General features: G+C 47.8%; 2 protein-coding genes across 3 annotated transcripts in view; both read right to left on the bottom strand.

Moving 5' to 3' along the window:
* Positions 1-2,093: 2,093 nt before the first annotated feature.
* On the bottom strand, positions 2,094-11,956 carry VCPKMT (valosin containing protein lysine methyltransferase). 2 transcript variants are annotated; one of them, XM_069735342.1, is made up of 6 exons: positions 11,689-11,956; positions 10,733-10,843; positions 10,570-10,642; positions 8,860-8,979; positions 3,564-3,668; positions 2,094-2,446 (listed from the first exon to the last, which is right to left on the bottom strand). In XM_069735342.1, the coding sequence occupies exons 1-5, from the start codon at positions 11,925-11,927 to the stop codon at positions 3,564-3,566; spliced, it is 648 nt and encodes a 215-aa protein (XP_069591443.1). In that variant the 5' UTR covers positions 11,928-11,956; the 3' UTR covers positions 2,094-2,446. The 2 variants fall into 2 exon arrangements, with proteins under 2 accessions (XP_069591443.1, XP_069591444.1); XM_069735343.1 differs by lacking the exon at positions 2,094-2,446 and adding an exon at positions 2,603-2,738.
* Positions 11,957-14,495: 2,539 nt separating this feature from the next.
* SOS2 (SOS Ras/Rho guanine nucleotide exchange factor 2) overlaps positions 14,496-21,311 on the bottom strand; it is a 98,982-nt gene continuing 92,166 nt past the window's right edge. The window contains exons 22-23 of the mRNA XM_069735329.1: positions 19,874-19,983; positions 14,496-18,613 (exon numbers count right to left, since the gene is read on the bottom strand). Of these exons, the coding sequence (XP_069591430.1) occupies positions 18,104-18,613; positions 19,874-19,983 (620 nt within the window). The 3' untranslated portion in view covers positions 14,496-18,103. The remainder of the gene's footprint in view (positions 18,614-19,873; positions 19,984-21,311) is intronic.

The following is a 21,311-nucleotide window of genomic DNA, read 5'->3' as shown; positions in this document are numbered from 1 at the left end:
CATCTGTAAGGATTTCTTTTGGATCCATTTTAATCTACGTGGATATTTGTCTGCACAGTGGAGGAAAAAAATCCATGAGAAAAATATGCACCATGAATGCTTTCATGAATTCTGCATGGAAAAGACTGCAGGTATCGTGCCCCCGATATCCTAATGATGGCACAGGAGCACAATTCCTGCCCGGCAGGCAGCAGTAGCCATGACGTGTCCTGCTTACCCCCAATGTGGATGTGAGTGGACCCGGTATACCCCTTTCTGGCCTATCCAAACAGTCTCATAAATGGCAGCTTGGTGCAAGTGCGGGTTCCTTCTTCATTAAAATCCATGGAGAATGTGACAGCTGTAAATTGTTTAATGGGGGTCAGCAGACCAGTGCCCTCCTGAGAACTAAAGTGCCATTGGGCATTTATGGCGCATCCCTTTCACATACCTTTATGATGTTATGATTCATTCTTTTGCAGAAATTATTACCTGGCTGCATGCACAAAATATCTATAATATAACGCTGGGAGCGTCACTCTGTCCGAAGCCTTTATAGACTGCGCTGGCGCAAGCGCCGGCGCAGTCTGGCCCCCACAGAGTGACGCTCCCAGGAGATCGCGGTATGCGTAAACACTGAGCGCATACCGCGATCTCCACCGGAGAGTCAGGGACCGCCAGGAGGGTAAGTATATTCACCTGTCCCCCGTTCCAGCGCTGCGTGCGGCTCCGTCTCCCGGCTCCTCTGCTGTGACAGTTCAGAGGGCGCGATGACGCGCTTAATGCGCGCCGGCGCCGCCCTCTGACTTACAAGTCACAGGCAGAGGAGCCGGAGTGTGTCTTCAAGAAAATGGCGCCGGAAAGCGCGGACTGCGCAGGCGCCGATTCCTGCTGCCGGAATCGGCGCCTGCGCAGTCTGCGCTTTCCGGCGCCATTTTCTTGAAGACACACCTGCAGTGGAGCCGGACGATAGGTGAGTATGGTATTTTTTTTTTTTTTATATGGCAGCAGCATACGGGGGCATACACACTGGAGCGTCTTATGGGGGGCATATCATACAATGGTGGCGCAGGATGGGAGCAGCACATGACAGAACGGGGGCAGGATGGCAGCAGCACATGACAGAACGGGCGCAGGATGGCAGCAGCACATGACAGAACGGGCCCAGGATGGCAGCAGCACATGACAGAACGGGCGCAGAATGTCAGCAGCACATGACAGAACGGGGGCAGGATGGCAGCAGCACATGACAGAACGGGCGCAGGATGGCAGCAGCACATGACAGAACGGGCCCAGGATGGCAGCAGCACATGACAGAACGGGCGCAGGATGGCAGCAGCACATGACAGAACGGGCGCAGGATGGCAGCAGCACATGACAGAACGGGCGCAGGATGGGAGTAGCACATGACAGAACAGGGGAGCAGGATGGGAGCAGCACATGACAGAACGGGCGCAGGATGGCAGCAGCACATGACAGAACGGGCGCAGGATGGGAGCAGCACATGACAGAACGGGCGCAGGATGGCAGCAGCACATGACAGAACGGGCGCAGGATGGCAGCAGCACATGACAGAACGGGCGCAGGATGGGAGCAGCACATGACAGAACGGGGGCGCAGGATGGGAGCAGCACATGACAGAACGGGGGCGCAGGATGGGAGCAGCACATGACAGGATGGGAGCAGCAAATGACAGAATGGAGGCGCAGGATGGGAGCAGCACATGACAGAACGGGGGCGCAGGATGGGAGCAGCACATGACAGGATGGGGATGCAGGATGGAGCAGCACATGACAGAATGGGGGCGCAGGATGGAGCAGCACATGACAGAATGGGGGCGCAGGATGGAGCAGCACATGACAGGATGGGGACGCAGGATGGAGCAGCACATGTCAGGATGGGGATGCAGGATGGAGCAGCACATGACAGGATGGGGGCGCAGGATGGGAGTAGCACATGACAGGATGGGGACGCAGGATGGAGCAGCACATGACAGGATGGAGACCATATACCAATATAAATGCTCGCCACCCGGGCGTAGAACGGGTTCAATAGCTAGTACAATATAACCAAGCTGGCATAAAATACAGAATTAGGAAAAAAACCTCAGGAGATATATAAATATGAAGTGTTTATCTTCCGGATAGACATTACACGAGTGCTCAGGTCACGTACAGACCACAGATTCCTACAGCCGATCTTCTGGAAAATCTTCAGAAATTCACTTTGTAGGTAAATGGTGACTGCACTGAGCAGAGGACGGCCGTACCGCAGACGTCTCCTACAATCTTCCTCGCTGCGGTCTGTGATGTGCCCCACCCCCGACCATAATCTCAGCATGCTCCCGGGGTCTCCTCCACCATCCAGCACACATTTACTATGTCCTTAGCCTTGTGGAGCTGGTCCAGAAATGCCACAGGATGCGATGACGGCATTACTGCCCGACATACCCTCCTTTTCTACAACACTGAGGAAAGAGAGACCACAACAGTCATTATAAAAAGATCCATCTGCCAGAAATATGATATTTGCACAAAACGCAAGGTACATCGATGATACTAGAACCTAAGACCTCATTCAGACGTCCGTGAATCACTTGCTTGTTCTCCGGTTTTCACCAATAGTGCACGTACCCATTGAAGGCTATGGTGACGGTCACACCTTCGTGGTTTTTGGGGACTTCTGAGGATCTAATAACACTAGGACCGTTTTTTTTGCTTAAGTGAAAACTCACCGACGTCTGATTAAGGCCATAGGTCCTAGAAAAAAAGAATGAACCAGTCATGTCTGCAAAATGTGGATGTGAACCAGAAGAAGGTATGACTTATTTTTTTCTTCCATGCATTGATCTTTGTGGAAAAACGCTCTTTTATTGATTTTTTTTTTTCTACGCAAATGCATTTCTTTCTGGATACAATTCACTGTTGCAATAAGTTTTCCTGGAAATGTGTGCACTGTTTGCCTCCCAATATCATGCAGAAATCTGAGGCCGTCAGACAGTGGCAGCTAACCAAAAGAGGAGCCGCGATTTGCAGGGCACCCGTCCAGCAGCGACAGATGCCGACACGGCTGCTGGACTGGGCACTGCGAATCAATTTGCACCATTTATAAAACTCTTACCTTCCTTCTTCCATGCTCCTATCAGTTGAGTTATAAATCACTAAGTTCAGGTCAATGTTCATGTGGTCATCAATCAGTGTTAGAGGAGAAAGAGTTAAAAACGTGCTGGTCTGAGAGAGCTCACTGATGGGTTCTCAGTTACCTCATTGTGCAGCCAGCAATAGACGGTGCAGCACAGAGGCTATTGAAATCAAACAGTGCAACATTTTTAAGGAAATCCAATTGCAAAAATGATTTTTAGCCAAAACTACAAGCAATTAAGCTACGTGAACAGGACAAGGATAGGAACAAGATTGACTCCATTCACTGACAGCAAGCAGAGCTCTTGCACAACAACGTATAGGGAAAAAAATGTAAAACTTATTTTACTAAGCTCAATATGTATCCACATAAAATGGGAAATGCTTAATGAGATTAGACAAGAACCATCACAGCGGCAAAGCTCTCGAGCACGTGCGACTCACTTATTTTTTCCTGTAGATTTGCAGAATATGGATGTCTTCACTGCGGTATTCCTCATCGTGTTTATCAATGGGCACCTCCTCATAGTCAAAATCCATTTTCAGCAGCTGCATAAAGAAACAGGGACAGAATCACCGCGCCTGCTTAAAGGGCTATTCCAGGAGTGACCATAACGCAGGTACAGCATTAGTGCAGGCCTGACAATGAAATGTGGTGTTTATTTCTAACCCGTCCCCAACTCAATACTCGCTTTTGCTGCAATTGTGATCATCTTGATCGTCTAGGTTCTTGAAGATAATATCAGACTTGTGGGATTGCAAGAATTATTATGACCCTCAAAAAGCAGCAGATGATAGAAGATGGACAACAACACCTAAGGGAACTGTAATGGAAGCTCTTTGTATGAGCTGAACATGGGTGATGATTTGATAAGTGGCGGTGGATCTGTGAGGGATCTGAGCAGATCTGGGAACAGGGCTTTAAAAGGCCCCACTAAAATGGAGTGGTGGCCACGCATGTGAACCACACATTGTTTATAGGACTGCGGGAAAAAGCCAAGTACTGAATTTGGCCATCAGTCCCGTGAACAATACATGGAGCAGAGCAGTACCTGCACAACAGTACTCGCTGGCACGCCACTAATCCCACACAAGAGGCTCTAAAATGCCGTGATGGAATAGTATGGTGGCCATGGAGCAGTGCCATGTGTGACGGTCAGAGATAGCTCACTGGGGCAACGGTGGAAAACCCAGTGGTCAGTTACCCACTGATCAGCAGGTTATCCCCTGGTTTTGGTTTGGGAATGATCCTTAAATAAAAAGCTTGATAACTACTTCTAAATCCAGCCATTATCTACCTTATTTTTGTGTGTTATTTTCTTTGCTGCTATAGCGCCATCAATTCCACAGGGCTGTACAGACATCATCGGCACTGTCCCCAATGGGGCTCATATTCTAAATTTTCTATCAGTATGTCTGGGAAGAAACTGGAGTACCCGGAGGAAACCTACGCAAACACAGGAAGGACATACAAACTCATTGCAGATGTTGTCCTTGGTGAAATATGTACCCAGGACCCCAGTGCTGATCATAGTTAGAAACCATGCAGTTTAAACTATCGTAGGTCTGTACCCGCATCCATGGTGGCTCCATGCTCTTATACTATGGTAGGTCTGTACCCGCATCCATGGTGGCTCCATGCTCTTATACTATGGTAGGTCTGTACCAGCATCCAGGGTGGTTCCATGATCTTATATTATAGTAGGTCTGTACCCGCACCCATGGTGGCTCCATGCTCTTATACTATACTAGGTCTGTACCCGCACCCATGGTGGCTCCATGCTCTTATACTATGCTAGGTCTGTACCCGCACCCATGGTGGCTCCATGCTCTTATACTATACTAGGTCTGTACCCGCACCCATGGTGGCTCCATGCTCTTATACTATGCTAGGTCTGAATTCGCACCCATGGTGGCTCCATGCTCTTATACTATGCTAGGTCTGTACCCGCACCCATGGTGGCTCCATGCTCTTATACTATACTAGGTCTGTACCCGCACCCATGGTGGCTCCATGCTCTTATACTATGCTAGGTCTGAATTCGCACCCATGGTGGCTCCATGCTCTTATACTATACTAGGTCTGTACCCGCATCTATGGTGGCTCCATGCTCCTATACTATGGTAGGTCTGTGCCCGCATCCATGGTGGCTCCATGCTCTTATACTATGGTAGGTCTGTACCCGCACCCATGGTGGCTCCATGCTCTTATATTATGCTCGGTCGGTACCCGCATCCATGGTGGCTCCATGCTCTTATACCATGCTAGGTCTGTACCAGCATCCATGGTGGCTCCATGCTCTTATACTATGCTAGGTCTGTACCAGCATCCATGGTGGCTCCATGCTCTTATACTATGCTAGGTCTGTACCAGCATCCATGGTGGCTCCATGCTCTTATACTATGCTAGGTCTGTACCAGCATCCATGGTGGCTCCATGCTCTTATATTATACTAGGTCTGTACCCGCATCCATGGTGGCTCCATGCTCTTATACCATGCTAGGTCTGTGCCAGCATCCATGGTGGCTCCATGCTCTTATACTATGGTAGGTCTGTACCCGCACCCATGGTGGCTCCATGCTCTTATATTATGCTCGGTCTGTACCCGCACCCATGGTGGCTCCATGCTCTTATACCATGCTAGGTCTGTGCCAGCATCCATGGTGGCTCCATGCTCTTATACTATGGTAGGTCTGTACCCGCACCCATGGTGGCTCCATGCTCTTATACTATGGTAGGTCTGTACCCGCATCCATGATGGCTCCATGCTCTTATATTATGCTAGGTCTGTACCCGCATCCATGGTGGCTCCATGCTCTTATACTATGGTAGGTCTGTACCCGCATCCATGATGGCTCCATGCTCTTATATTATGCTAGGTCTGTACCCGCACCCATGGTGGCTCCATGCTCTTATACTATGGTAGGTCTGTACCCGCATCCATTGTGGCTACATGTTCTTATACTATGGTAGGTCTGTACCCGCATCCATGATGGCTCCATGCTCTTATATTATGCTAGGTCTGTACCCGCACCCATGGTGGCTCCATGCTCTTATACTATGGTAGGTTTGTACCCGCATCCATGGTGGCTCCATGCTCTTATACTATTCTAGGTCTGTACCCGCATCCACGGTGGCTCCATGCTCTTATATTATGCTAGATCTGTACCCGCACCCATGGTGGCTCCATGCTCTTATACTATGCTAGGTCTGTACCCGCACCCATGGTGGCAACATGCTCTTATACTATGCTACAGTGCCTTGCAAAAGTATTCGGCTCCCTGGAACTTTTCAACCTTTTCCCACATATCATGCTTCAAACATAAAAATACCAAATTTAAATTTTTGGTGAAGAATCAACAACAAGTGGAACACAATTGTTTAGTTGAACGAAATTTATTGGTTATTTTAAATTTTTGTGGAAGTTCCAAAACTGAAAAGTGGGGCGTGTAATATTATTTGGCACCTTTAACTTAATACTTTGTTGCGCCACTTTTTGCTGCGATTACAGCTGCAAGTCACTTGGGGTATGTCTCTATCAGTTTTGTACATTGAGAGACTGAAATTCTTGCCCATTCTTCCTTGACAAACAGCTTGAGCTCAGTGAGGTTTGATGGAGATCGTTTGTGAACAGCAGTTTTCAGCTCTTTCCACAGATTCTCGATTGGATTGAGGTCTAGACTTTGTCCAACACCTGGATACGTTTATTTGTGAACCATTCCATTGTAGATTTTACTTTATGTTTGGGATCATTGTCTTGTTGGAAGAAAAATCTCCGTCCCATTCTCAGGTCTTTTGCAGACTTGGGGTCTGACAAGGAGTAAGCGTGCCACGCGGCTGTTAGCAGAGACCACCGATTATTTGGGTAATATGCATCTTATCAATTTGTTTAGAGTTATGTGGTTGGATGTACCGTATGTAAACAACAGCAGGCTACACTGATGGTAATCGGCCAGATTGCTAGATTGCATGGACTTCAGAGGTCCTGTTGGTGTGGATACACTTTAGCAGTAAATGAACTGCAATTTGCTGTATAGGAGCTCAGCTCACTTTATATATAGAGGATTTCAGTGCTCATTGAGTGAATAGCATTTTAGCGTTAGCATTAAGCTTACTCAATAGCTATTGAGTTACTGATAGCAGCTTGTATTGCCATACTTGTTCAAGTGCAATCCCGGTGTTTTTTCACATGTGCATGACTCTATAAGCTAACCCATAAATTCGTTGATTAACATATTAGGGATCTGCTGAAACAACATTTGTTTAAGACGCGTATTTGTCAGTTATTCTGTCTATTGTGGTTCAGAGGTATTGTTTTAAGGATTTTTTAATGTGTAATGTGTTTTTCAATAAAGTTATGAGTTTTTAAACAAAAAAGTACAAGACACTTTTTGACTCAGCGCACGGTTTAATAACCGATTCAGTTGGTCAGTATGTTGATGTATTTAGTAAAGTGTTGCCCGCCCCAAGTTTGAGGGTATGGGTTTGGGTAATATGTTTACACTTTTGCAGACTCCAACAGGTTTTCTTCAAGAATGGTCCTGTGTTTGGCTCCATCCGTCTTCCCATCAATTTTAACCATCTTCCTTGTCCCTGCTGAAGAAAAGCAGGCCCAAACCATGATGCTGCCACCACCATGTTTGACAGTGGGGATGGTGTGTTCAGGGTGATGAGCTGTGTTGCCTTTACGCCAAACATATCGTTTGGCATTGTTGCCAGAAAGTTCGATTTTGGTTTCATCTGACCAGAGCACCTTATTCCACATGTTTGGTGTGTCTCCCAGGTGGCTTGTTGCAAACTTTAAACAACACTTTTTATGGATATCTTTGAGAAATGGCTTTCTTCTTGCCACTCTTCCATAAAGGCCAGATTTGTGCAGTGTATGACTGACTGTTGTCCTATGGACAGACTGTCCCATCTCAGCTGTAGATCTCTGCAGTTCATCCAGAGTGATCATGGGCCTCTTGGCTGCATCTCTGATCAGTCTTCTCCTTATTTGAGATGAACGTTTAGCGGGACGGCCGGGTCTTGGTAGATTTGCAGTGGTATGATACTCCTTCCATTTCAATATGATCACTTGCACAGCGCTCCTTGGGATGTTTAAAGCTTTGGAAATCATTTTGTATCCAAATCCAGCTTTAAACTTCTCCACAACAGTATCACGGACCTGCCTGTTGTGTTCCTTGGTCTCCATGATGCTCTCTGTGCTTCAAACAGAACCCTGAGACTATCACAGGGCAGGTGCATTTATACAGAGAGTTGATTACACACAGGTGGATTATTTTTTATCATAATTAGGCATTTAGGACAACATTGGATCATTCAGAGATCCACAATGAACTTCTGGAGTGAGTTTGCTGCACTGAAAGTAAAGGGGCCGAATAATATTGCACGCCCCACTTTTCAGTTTTTGAATTTCCAATTTTTTTTTTAAATAGCCAATAAATTTCGTTCAACTTCACAATTGTGTTCCACTTGTTGTTGATTCTTCACCAAAAATTTACATTTGGTATCTTTATGTTTGAAGCAAGATATGTGGGAAAAGGTTGAAAAGTTCCAGGGAGCGGAATACTTTCCCAAGGCACCCTAGGTCTGTACCCGCACCCATGGTGGCTCCATGCTCTTATACTATGGTAGGTCTATACCTGCATCCGTCGCTATGTACAGGCCCAGGGCAAGTACAACTCAGTAAACAGCAGCAGATGTAAATAACTTATGGAAATCATTGTGATTTCTTACCTCAAAAAATTTCTGTTCTATTGCAGGATTTTTACCAGTGGTTCTCTCCTCGTAACAGCATAAAATACAAGTCTCGCCACTTGCCAGGTCCCTCAAGGTCTTCAGTAATGGCTGCAAAGACTGGAAGGATTCAAGGGGCAGAAATAGAAAATATTAAAACATTGCCTTTAAGCCAGGACATCAGAAGAGCTAATAAGTCTTGAGATCTCCCAGGCAGAATATAACTACTAATACGTCATAATCAGAGTGTAGCTACTAATATTTCATAGGCCTGCGTATATTAAACAGTGCCAGATTTAACACCGAAGGATAAAGTCACTTAAGAATATTGCAAAAGTGCTCTCAAAGCATTGGTGCTCATTTTAGAAAATCTGATCTCACCGGGTCCTCTGGTCATGTCCTTCTTTACAGGGCAGGGGTTAAGGTCCATTCGCTACCGACATAGCACTAACCCTGTCGTGTCCCTGCATTTAAGCTGAACCCAAGGGTGTCACTGCCACTCAGATTCTGAACTCCCCTCTCCTGCCTTCTCCCAGGAGGGAAGTATGTAAGATAACAGCAGAGAGACCCAATAATGGGGTCCACACCGCTGGAGACACTTAAGGTACCGTCACATTAAGCGACGCTGCAGCGATATAGGCAACGATGCCGATCGCTGCAGCGTCGCTGTTTCGTCGCTGGAGAGCTGTCACACAGACAGCTCTCCAGCGACGCCGAAGTCCCCTGGTAACCAGGGTAAACATTGGGTTACTAAGCGCAGGGCCGCGCTTAGTAACCCGATATTTACCCTGGTTACCATTGTAAATGTAAAAAAAAACAAATACTACATACTTACATTCCGATGTCTGTCCCCCGGCCTCAGCTTCCCTGCACTGTCTCAGCGCCGGCCGGTCGTAAAGCAGAGCGGTGACGTCACCGCTGTGCTTTACGGCCGGCCGGCGCTCACAGTCAGTACGGGAAGCACTTTTTACATTTACAATGGTAACCAGGGTAAACATCGGGTTACTAAGCGCGGCCCTGTGCTTAGTTACCCGATGTTTACCCTGGTTACCAGTGAAGACATTGCTGAATCGGCGTCACACACGCCGATTCAGCGATGTCATCGGGTGAGCCAGCGACGAAATAAAGTTCTGACCTTTCTGCTCCGACCAACGATGTCACAGCAGGATCCTGATCGCTGCTGCGTGTCAAACACAACGATATCGCTAGCCAGGACGCTGCAACGTCACGGATCGCTAGCGATATCGTTGTTAAGTCGCTCAGTGTGAAGGTACCTTTAGGTGGACATTTATCCCTTACTCTACCCTGTCAGGAATGGCCCTGCCATTGTTTGGAGCATGATTACTAGCGGACTGCGTGCCATCTTACTTTTCTCTGAAATGACCACTTTTCGACGTTCTTGGGTGACTTAACGCTGCGTTATTAATGACTGGCACCGTTTTATACTCTCGGACCTACAAAAATTACTATCTACACTTTGACTATGATGTAATAGTAGCTGTATTTTGTCTGGGAGGTCCCAAGAGTTTTCTCATTGCTTTATGCCAACAAGCTTATAAGTGTGTAATTCAATCTTAGAAGTTGTCATTGAAGCATGGCCTCTTACATTGTGAACGAAAGGTTATGTTTTCATTCATTCCTCGATTTTTGGAGTAAGAAAAAAACATTCTACATATATTGCATTTTATCCTATTAATAGGATCCACACACCTCCTCGTAGTAGATGCAGTCAGCAATCAGGATGTAGTCAGGAGAAGAGGAGAAACCAGAGACGTCCTCACCCCTGAAATACAAAAACATCAGTGTTTTACGAAGCGGTCACTAAGCGTTACCTCGGTCAGCGCAGATTCTCCAGGTCCACAGATATACAAACCATTTCAATACCTTCGCTTGGCAAGAACCTGTGATGAGAGCAGAGTTTCTTTTAATGTTCATTATCATCAGATCTTGCAAATCTTCCAGATCCGTCACAGTGACGTCCGCTCTGTAACAGTAAAGGAAGGTTAGTGCGATCCATGAAGTGTGGATCCTACCAAGATCTAAGCTGCTGGTGTGTGGAGCAGTGATACCCGACCTAAGGCCTTATGTACATGATGATCGCATGGGGATTCTCACCCTCCGTAATCAGATACCCCACTAGCTCCATTTTCTGGGTCTCCTGTGCGTTCCTAGTCCCTGCTTAAGTGATCAAATTTATGACATAGTCCGGTGACTGCAAAGGCCAATGATTGGCTGTGACAGGCCACTTGTAAATGTTGGGGCTGAAGGTTTGGGGCAGTCCCGCCATTGGCAGCACTTCCTGGGACACCTAGCATGGCTACTGCTGCCATGTCAGCCCAATTTAAGTGTCTTTCCTAATAATTTGTGCAACTGGACATTAAAGGGATCATCTCACGTTGACTTATCAGGTGGACGCCCCTACCCAGTCTCTTGGCCGGGTGGGCACAGCGCTCTTGTTTGATTGACAGTTTGGAACAGTGCCATCGTTTCAGTGCTGATCCAAACGGTGTGCTTCCAGATGCGGCCAGCAGAGGGCGCCATAGCGGAGCACAGGGACCCTGACGCTTCATTGCAGCGCCCCCCGGCTCTATAGGAATGGGGTATGTGCTGATCAGTGGCATGTGGGGGCTAATAAAGGCACGCTTGTAGGGCCCCGTGACGAGGTATGCTGGGGCTTATAGTTCATCCATGGCCAGGCATAATGGGGCTTGGAGTGCGCCTGTGACAAGGTATGCTGAGGTTTGTGGTTCGCACAGTGTAATGCAGGAGACATGAATTTTCGGAGCATGCTGGGGCTATGGCTTTATAAGCGCCTAGAGCACGGCTCACCCGAGGGTTGCTGCCATGATGCCCACGATGCCGGTGCCCGAGCCCAGCTCCACCGCTGCTTTCCCAGTGAACAGCCCGGGCTCCGCACTTTCCCTCCGCTCCATGAATTTGGCGAGGACGATGGCGGCGTCCCACACCACACAGCCCACATCCCCGGAGCTCAGCTGCCGGATCTCCAGCACTGCCCCATCCCGGCGCTCCAGCTCCCGGACGAACACTCCGGACTCTAGTTCCGCCATGTCCGGTGAGGAAACCGCGCGTGCGCTAATCATCAGCCGCAGAAAATGCTACGGCGCATGCGTGCCACTCAGCAGTTACTTGTGTGTAGTATGCTTTACGTTACGTTTTGGTGCTGCAAACAACCCTAGAAAAAAGGTCACTTATTGATTCAAGATACTAAATAATAATAATAATAATATAAATAAGACACCACACTGAATTTTGGGGGGACAATCCTGCAATTCTTTTAATCGTTTCTCTAATAGTTTATTGAACTATTATTCCTCCACCAGATATACTGCTCAGAGGCGAAGCACCATTGCAACTGCAGGGTTAAATAAACCAGATGGTAGTTGTCGCTAATCCAGGCTGGTTCTGTCCAGATATTTGGATGGTGCAGGCTACCCCATACCGGGCCAGCAATTGTTGCCATAGCGATAATGGTGGTCATTTTCAGAACATGTCGACTGGCTCATAAGGCTTCTCGCTCGTCGGACCACCTTTGTAGCAGAAAGATGTGAATGAGGCCCAAGAGGCAGAACGGACCCGCTTCCATCCATCGGTGCTCCATGTGTATGTTATTGGCAGTGGCGAATTCTTACAGACGCGGCTGGGGACCATAGCCAGAGACAAGACTACCCCCGTGTCACCCCGGCTTCACTCTGCGCCGCTGAACGGGAGTGACAGGAGTCTAAGGAAGAGACCTGTCAATCACTAGGAGGAGACGGCCAATGTCTGTCCTGCACAAAATGTCAGGAAAAAACCCCATACCCATCTGTAATCATACAAGAAGGTGCCCGCGGTTTAGGCAAGAAGCAGCGGCCAGTGTCACTTTAATAGGAGTCTTTGTCAGTGTGACTTGGCTCCTATAAAAATCATACCTATATACAGATTGTAGAGCTGCACTTACACTGCAAGATAAATCTGAATGTGTGTTCTTAAAAAACCCCGGAGGTTTCACAATACTCCAAACAGGCTGCCGATCACCCGACGAACAAGCGAAATGCTCCATCTTGGGACGAAACGGAAAGAACCATGGCAGCCTGTGTGCGGAGCGATCTATGACAGGCCGCTGTGCGCATTGTTTACTTCGGTCTGCCTCTGCGAACCCTTAGGATGTGTGCACACGTTGCGGATTGGTGTGCGGATATTTCCAAACTGGTTTTGCAAAATCCAAAGGCAAACCGCACTGCGGATTACCTGCAGATTTACCGCAGTTTTTGTGCAGATTCCTAATATGGAGCAGGTGGAAAGCGCTGCAGGATTCCGCACAAAGAATTGGCATGCTGCGGAGAAAACACCGCTACGTTTCTTGCGTTTTTTTTCCGCAGCATGTGCACTGCGGATTTTGTTTTCCATACGTTTACATGGTACTGTACAACACATGGAAAACTGCTGCGAATCGGCAACGTGTGCACATAGCCTTAATGAGTTCGGTGTCACGGGCTTGGAACACTTGCTGCTATAGTTTACACCACTTAACCAAAAAAAGAGAGTATCATTGCAAAATAGGAGCCTGTTCACACTGGCCATTAAACAGATAAAAACCCAAGCCAGAAACCAAATGACCATATACCCTGCTGTAAGTTAGCTATAGTTCCGTATAAACAACATTGGGGACTTCGTAAACACCATCTTTGATTTAAAAAAATAGAGCGTAAAAGCCATCTCCCCCAAGGCTGGGTGTCCATATTCGGGATCCGGTCCTGCTCGGCCATTATTCACATTGTCGTCATTGACATACAGTAAGGTTTTAATACTGGAGTATAGAACAATTCTGATTTGGGCACACCTTGTTGCGGTGGGATGGCTTTTATGCTTTTTTTTTTTTAAAAAACGGTGTTTACCAAGTACCCCATTTATGCGCACTGTTTCTTTTACTTACATCAGGGTATATGGCCATTTGGTTTCCATTTTGGGCTTTATCTGGTTAATGGCCAATGTGAACAGGTTCTTATTTTGCATGCATACTAACATATTCCAGTTCATTTTTCTTGTAAGTAAAAGTGGCGTTAATTATAGCAAAAGTATTCCAAGTCTATGACGCTGCACTCATTAAGAGGCGATCATTAGCATTTTACACAAGTCTACTCTGGATATAAAAAAGCCAGTCTTGATAAATTGCCCCTTCTAACATTGATTACTAGTCCTTCCTTCATCTTTGTCAGGCCAGTGGTGGTCTACACCTGACACCCCCCCACTCCGATCAGCTGTCTGATTTTACCAAAACACCACCACTTTGTGGTGGATCCAGGTACTGCAGCTCAGATCACATTCACTTAGATAGGAGCCAAGCTAAGATCGTCCACTGTCCAGTATACGGAGCCATTGTGGCTCTGCACTATGTTTACATCGAGGCGCTCCAAGAGCTGATCGCAGGGGGTGCCGTGTGTCAGACCACCACCGATCGGACATTGATGACCCCTCGTAAGCGCAAGTCATCAAGATAATAGTGATCAATCCCTTTTAAAATTATACAGTGATAAGGTGATATATAACACCAGAAACCCTCTTTAACCCCTCACACGCTGATCACTTACCACAGTTCTTCATGGATCTGATGGAAATAATAGAAATCGGGTCATTGGTTTAAGACTACTGAAAATTTATTACATCTGTTAAGAACACAGATACGAAGCACAGTAAAAGGCCACAAGACGGGAAATGAACGTGGCTCTTAGACAGCTGTACAAACACTGCAGAAACCTGATAAGTCATGTGACATCCCACGCTGTCCGCCATTAGAGGTCTGGTACAAAAGAAAAAAAAAAAAACGTCCATTGTCACGACGGATTCTCACCATCAATATCAAATTTATCGGAAAGCTCTTCCATAGGGGAAGTGAAGTTATCCTCACTTTACCCTCCCCCCCCCTCCATGCATCGCTGACCGCCCTCCCCCCATTATTATAGAAGAATACGACAGATCCAGCATTAATAAGGCAGAGCTGGAGAAAATAGCGGAATCACAAAACTTCACTTTCCAGAAGGTAACAGGGTTTCGGATCTGGATAAACATTTGCACAGTTTTACCAAAAGTGGGGCGATCGATAAAGTGCAACATATTACCTGTACACAGAGTTGGCGACCGAACTGTGCCCCCCCCAAATGCCACCGCTCAATGCAGCACTCCACGCAGACCAGCGCCCGCCCGATACAGGTGACACATCCATTTTACCATCTCGCCCAGAAGAACTCATCTATATACAAAGTGCAAGGACTGAATATTTGATAAAATACTTTCCTTTAACCCATTGCATGCCATATGCGGAGTCTGCAGGAGATCGGGGTGGGGGACTAAAACTTTGTAAAAAAAAAAATAATTCAGTTTAACAGAGAAAAACAGCTGTAAAAGAAGTCGTATTAAATCGTACATTCATACCAGAGAGGACTGATCGATAGAAAAAGGCAACTCATCAGCAGAATCTGCTAAAATAAAGGAAAAAGGCACAATCTGAATACTCCGCAAGCGTAACCTGGGGTCGGCAGAGAAATGAACACTTATATAAGGAATCGAAGTGGTGGAAGTGTGTGGGCGGCTGACATTTACTGGTGTGAACCCCTTCTCATCTCTATTGCACTCTGGTGTCAGCCATACAGCAGTGGATGCCACACTGGTCGTAGGAAATGCGCTCTCTGGTATCGGAAAATGATCCCCATCCTGACAGAAGCAGCTTTACTCAGGGGAAATCGTACTTTCAGCTCACAAACATAACATACATGTAGCAGAGCAGAGTCTGTCATACCAGGTTGTGATCGACTGCGTCAGTGCAGACATTGGACCCACCATGGTGTTCTGCAATTAAAGTTTAAAAGGGTTGTCCAGGGCGGAGATACCAGACGGATCCTGAGGATGAGGGTCCGACACCTGGTACCCCCCACCAATCAGCTAACATACAATGTGTAGTGGCCACTCCTAGGTATTGCAGTACCTGACACCCGCCACTACAGTGTATGGAGCTGTGCTATTCCTATATTCACGGGACCTGGTAGTTGATCAAGGGGGTGCCAGGTGTCAGACCCCCAACGATCTGACACTGATGACCTATTCCTGAGGTAAGCCATCAATAACTATTCAAAGAGATATTAAAAAATGGCAGTCACACCACGAAGACCCCCAAGTACTGTGTGTTCTCCTTACACTTCAATGCTGGGGGGACGGCATTTGTACAATATTCTCAGCTTGTATCTATACAAGTTATGGAAAAAACTCAGCAAGTAGTATTGGCCATTCCTACAAAGTCCCATAGACCTCAATGGAGAGGGTAGTGCCCAGCTACCTCTCCACCAAAGTGAATGGAGCCAGGAATGAGCCAACAAGCCTGTGGACCCAGCACCTGTCAGACGGTTCTGGCATTTACTACAGATGGGAATAGCCTCTTTAATCAGAAACTATAAATTAAGCATTATTGATGAGAGAACATGCTCAGATAACGTCTTATCCGAGCATGCTTGGGTGCTATCAGGGTCTCTTGGGTGTGACTGTATATTATATTCGAGTCCTCACGGCTGCATGTTTTGCAGCTGTTAGGCTATGTGCACACGTTGCTGAATTGCCGTGGAAATTTCTGCGTGTATTCTGCAACTCCCTGCCGCGGGTAAAACGCATGCGGAATTGGCATGCGTTTTCCCGCTCAACACTAGCGTTTTACATGTGTAATTAGCTTGCAGAATGTTAGCGTTTTCCTACAGATCGCTTGGAAAACTGATTAACAGGTTGGTCACATTTGTCAAACATTGTGTTTGACAAGTGTGACCAACTTTTTACTATTGATGCTGCCTATGCGGCTCCCACAGCCTTCCCGATCCTCGCAATGCTCCTGGCAACTCCCATTCCCAGTGATGCCTCGCGACAATGACCCCAGATGGCGTAGCATCACGCGAGACCGCTACGTCATCACAGGTTATTGTCGCAAAGCATCACTGGGAACGGGAGCATTGCTAAGGCCTGGGCTGGATCCGGGGGCCGCCAGAAGGTGAGAATATAATTTTTTTTTTTTTTTAGGACCTGGAGGAGAGTCTCCTCTCCTCCACCCCGGGTACCATCCGCACAGGATCCGCTTACTTTGCGCATGGGCACCCGCACCGATCAGCTTACGACAAATCCAGTGTCCGCCGGATGTAAATGTTGAGCGCAGCTCCGTCCAGGGTGCAGCGGCAGCTGCTGTGTACTGTACACCGTGGTGGTGGTCCAACACCCAGCACCCCTACCGATCTCATATTGCTGACCAATCCCATGGATGGGTCCATGTTTCCTGCCTGAACAGCTCCTTCAGGTCGGATTCACACATCAGATTGTCACGGTATGTGTTCGGACCGTGAGAACTGGATGTGGGAATCTCGCCTTAAGTACATCGGCACGATGCTCCCTATTTCAGAGGTAGCAATGTCCATTGGAAAAACTATTTCAAGCCATTGACAACAAGCAGAGGTCTTTAAAATGGAAGTAATTCAAACATGCTACCCAAAAATTTCAATTTTCATTACATAACCCCTTTAAATGACAGACTCCACTCTGCTATGCGTTGAGAAAATCCCCAAAAAACCTTCCTTTCAAATTATTGTACCCTTAAAAAAATTGCTTGCATGTAGATACCCATCTGCCAAAAACAAAAAAAGGAAAAATAAATAGCACCCAATGGTCTGCACACGACAAAGCCGGACAGGCGGAATGCCGCTCCCATCTGTGGAGGATTAGCCACGTCTCGTTTTCGGTTTGGAAAGAAAAAGGCCACTTAGTGCATTTGATAACCAAGACATCGAATCCTCCGAATTAGACAATTTTTTCCCCAAAATTTTTTTTGCCGCACTGAATGGGCCTGGAATGTGCCGATCCATTTGGAGGGTGAAATGCAAAAATAAAAAAAAATTGCAAGATGTGAAGGCGGAAAAGGTGGAGGAGCCGACAGCACTGTGTCCCCAAAACAAGGCAAGGACGCATGGTGTTCCCCTGAGGCAGTAACACGCTGTTTTAGTGTTTGAAGGCCGTAGTGTGGATCATTCCTGCACTCGCTGTTTTGATCAGTAGCACTTTAGTGTAAGAGTGTTATCGTTAACCCTTCCGTTAATAAGTGTTGAGCACAGAAGGGGTTAACGGTGGAAATACAGTGCCTTATCAAAATAAATAAATTAAAAAGAAGCTAATGAAAGTACATCGCTGATCCCTATCCAGTGTCGAGGACTTCTGTCGGCTGTAGTCATTGCGGCGTTTCTGCATTCTCCAATAAGGTTAGTCTGTGCAAAGGAGGGTGGGAAAATTCCCTTTTGTAAGTCTTTGGTGGCAGTTTTGGCAGCTGAGGGCTGGAATTCTGCCTTGGAGGGACCGGCGGAGCCGCACATGGAGAGAGGTTGTTGTGGCTGGTGCTGAGCCCACAGCAGCGGCGCAGCGCTCTAGGGGACGGAGTGCTTGGCGGGGTGTTGGGAGAGTTGGGGACGGTGTTTGCTTCCCGGAACCAATCCTGCTCTCGGTGGAGACGTCCCAGGGGTGGAGGCTGAAGGTTCAAGGGGCAGTTTATAAAGTGTTCAGGAGGCCTTTGTGGAACAGGAGGTGGCGTGTCAGGAAGAGGATCTCTGGGGGGAGGAGGAGGTGGGCTGTGCAGGGGTCCATCAAAAGCTCCGGTATAAGCAGGGACTCGAGGTTGGATCTTTGGAGGTGGTGGAAGTCTGGGTGGAACTGCAGGAGGGTCCTTATCTGATCGAGAGCTCCCCTGTATGACAGAGAAGAAAAATCAGCAAAAATGGAAAACGTGAACGAATATTTCAGTATAGACCGATACTAAAGGGTTCCTCCAAGCTTAGAAAAACATGTCTGCTTTCACCCAGAAACACTACTCTGGCCATGGATTGTGTGATATCGCAGCTCAGCTCTACTGCAGTACCAGACACAACCCGAGGACATGATTGGAGAAGTCTTCAGAGGAAAGCAGCAATCAATATATAATATTCTGTACATCGGCAGTGCAGTTAATCTATTCTTTTATTACTCATTTAATCCTTGAAGAAGGTTGACGGGCAAAAAAAAAGCTGGAAATAATAATACACACACATGTACTCCCCTACCAGGATAATTGCCCTTGCCACATGTATTTATTACATAAGGCCGGGGTCACACTTGCGTATGCAAAATTGGTCCGAGTCTCCCTGCCAAGAGTGTTCTCTGTATGGTCATCCGTGTATAATCCGTTTGCAATGCTATGATGAGATTTTATTGAACCTATGTATCTGCATGATACGCGTATGGCTTTACATTTCTCACTGATTTTCCCCATTGAATTTAATGGCTCAATGGGCTGAAATGAGGAAAATGTGCGTATTTGTCACAAGCTAGACTGATGGTCCGTGTGGTGTCTGAGCTTTTCTCGCACCCATAGACTTGCATTGGCGAGACTCAGATGATATACGTGTACAATCTTCGCATTCTGTGGTTTCACACGCACGTAGAATACGCCTGAGAAAAAAATACAGTGATGTGAGCTGCCCCATAGATTGACAGTGGTCCGAGTGCTATGCGATGTTTTCTCGTATAGCACGCATCTGTATTCTACGCTAGTGCGTCTCCAGCCTTACTGCGAGGATTGGAGAACACAAACCATAGGACCCCTATACAAATCACAGGCTGGGCCCTGCTCTGCACTTACAGCTTCTGTACAGCATCATGGCTTCTGCTTATAACGAGATGTGTCAAGTTTCCTGAATTTTTTGTGCTTTGGATTCATTGGATTCAGAACCCTAATAAAATGTTTTTTGGAATTGATGAATGGTATATTTCTGCAAACACCACTAGGGGGAGCTCAGCATTAATGGATTTGCATAGATCGTATATAGATAGTATTAAGCAGTATTCTGCATTCAGTCATCCAGGGATTGCAGCCGAACCCATGACAACCATCATCACAATGAAATAAGAAATCTGTACTAGAGAATTACATATCTGGAATTCTCCGATGATGGCAGGTAACGGCACATACCGAGAGGCTGTAAGAGTCCGGATCAACTTTCTTACGTGGAGGTAATGGAGGAGGAAGGAGAGGCTCTTCACTTAACCTGTGCAGACTATTACATGAGCTGAAGAAGGATTCTAGAAAAGACCGAAAACAATAGCAGAGGTCAGTGTGAAATACAGAAATGCACTGGACAACAGCAGCTGCATGGGACAGTTTCTGCATTGCGTCTACACCAGAGGAACCCTGCAGGAGCTGGACAAGGCCAGCTATGTAGGGTATTGCTGGGATAACAGATAATTAAAAGGAACCAGTCAGGTCCCCGGATTGTCCACAGCTGCTCCTATAGTCCGGTGCAGATTTCTTTTATCTGATCAGGTCTTAAATAACTAATGAAGAATCAACTAGTAATCTGGAGCGACATGTTATGGCAGCAGGAAAAAGCCCGGCGGGGCGTCTCTTCCTCAGGAAAAAGCCCGGCGGGGCGTCTCTTCCTCAGGAAAAAGCCCGGCGGGGCGTCTCTTCCTCAGGAAAAAGCCCGGCGGGGCGTCTCTTCCTCAGGAAAAAGCCCGGCGGGGCGTCTCTTCCTCAGGAAAAAGCCCGGCGGGGCGTCTCTTCCTCAGGAAAAAGCCCGGCGGGGCGTCTCTTCCTCAGGAAAAAGCCCGGCGGGGCGTCTCTTCCTCAGGAAAAAGCCCGGCGGGGCGTCTCTTCCTCAGGAAAAAGCCCGGCGGGGCGTCTCTTCCTCAGGAAAAAGCCCGGCGGGGCGTCTCTTCCTCAGGAAAAAGCCCGGCGGGGCGTCTCTTCCTCAGGAAAAAGCCCGGCGGGGCGTCTCTTCCTCAGGAAAAAGCCCGGCGGGGCGTCTCTTCCTCAGGAAAAAGCCCGGCGGGGCGTCTCTTCCTCAGGAAAAAGCCCGGCGGGGCGTCTCTTCCTCAGGAAAAAGCCCGGCGGGGCGTCTCTTCCTCAGGAAAAAGCCCGGCGGGGCGTCTCTTCCTCAGGAAAAAGCCCGGCGGGGCGTCTCTTCCTCAGGAAAAAGCCCGGCGGGGCGTCTCTTCCTCAGGAAAAAGCCCGGCGGGGCGTCTCTTCCTCAGGAAAAAGCCCGGCGGGGCGTCTCTTCCTCAGGAAAAAGCCCGGCGGGGCGTCTCTTCCTCAGGAAAAAGCCCGGCGGGGCGTCTCTTCCTCAGGAAAAAGCCCGGCGGGGCGTCTCTTCCTCAGGAAAAAGCCCGGCGGGGCGTCTCTTCCTCAGGAAAAAGCCCGGCGGGGCGTCTCTTCCTCAGGAAAAAGCCCGGCGGGGCGTCTCTTCCTCAGGAAAAAGCCCGGCGGGGCGTCTCTTCCTCAGGAAAAAGCCCGGCGGGGCGTCTCTTCCTCAGGAAAAAGCCCGGCGGGGCGTCTCTTCCTCAGGACAAGCCCGGCGGGGCGTCTCGTCCTCAGGACAAGCCCGACGGGGCGTCTCGTCCTCAGGACAAGC

Source organism: Ranitomeya imitator, chromosome 1 (assembly GCF_032444005.1).
Source record: "Ranitomeya imitator isolate aRanImi1 chromosome 1, aRanImi1.pri, whole genome shotgun sequence".
NCBI lineage: Eukaryota > Metazoa > Chordata > Amphibia > Anura > Dendrobatidae > Ranitomeya > Ranitomeya imitator.
The sequence above is the reverse complement of the archived record's forward strand: the minus strand, read 5'-3'. Positions and strand labels throughout refer to the sequence as shown.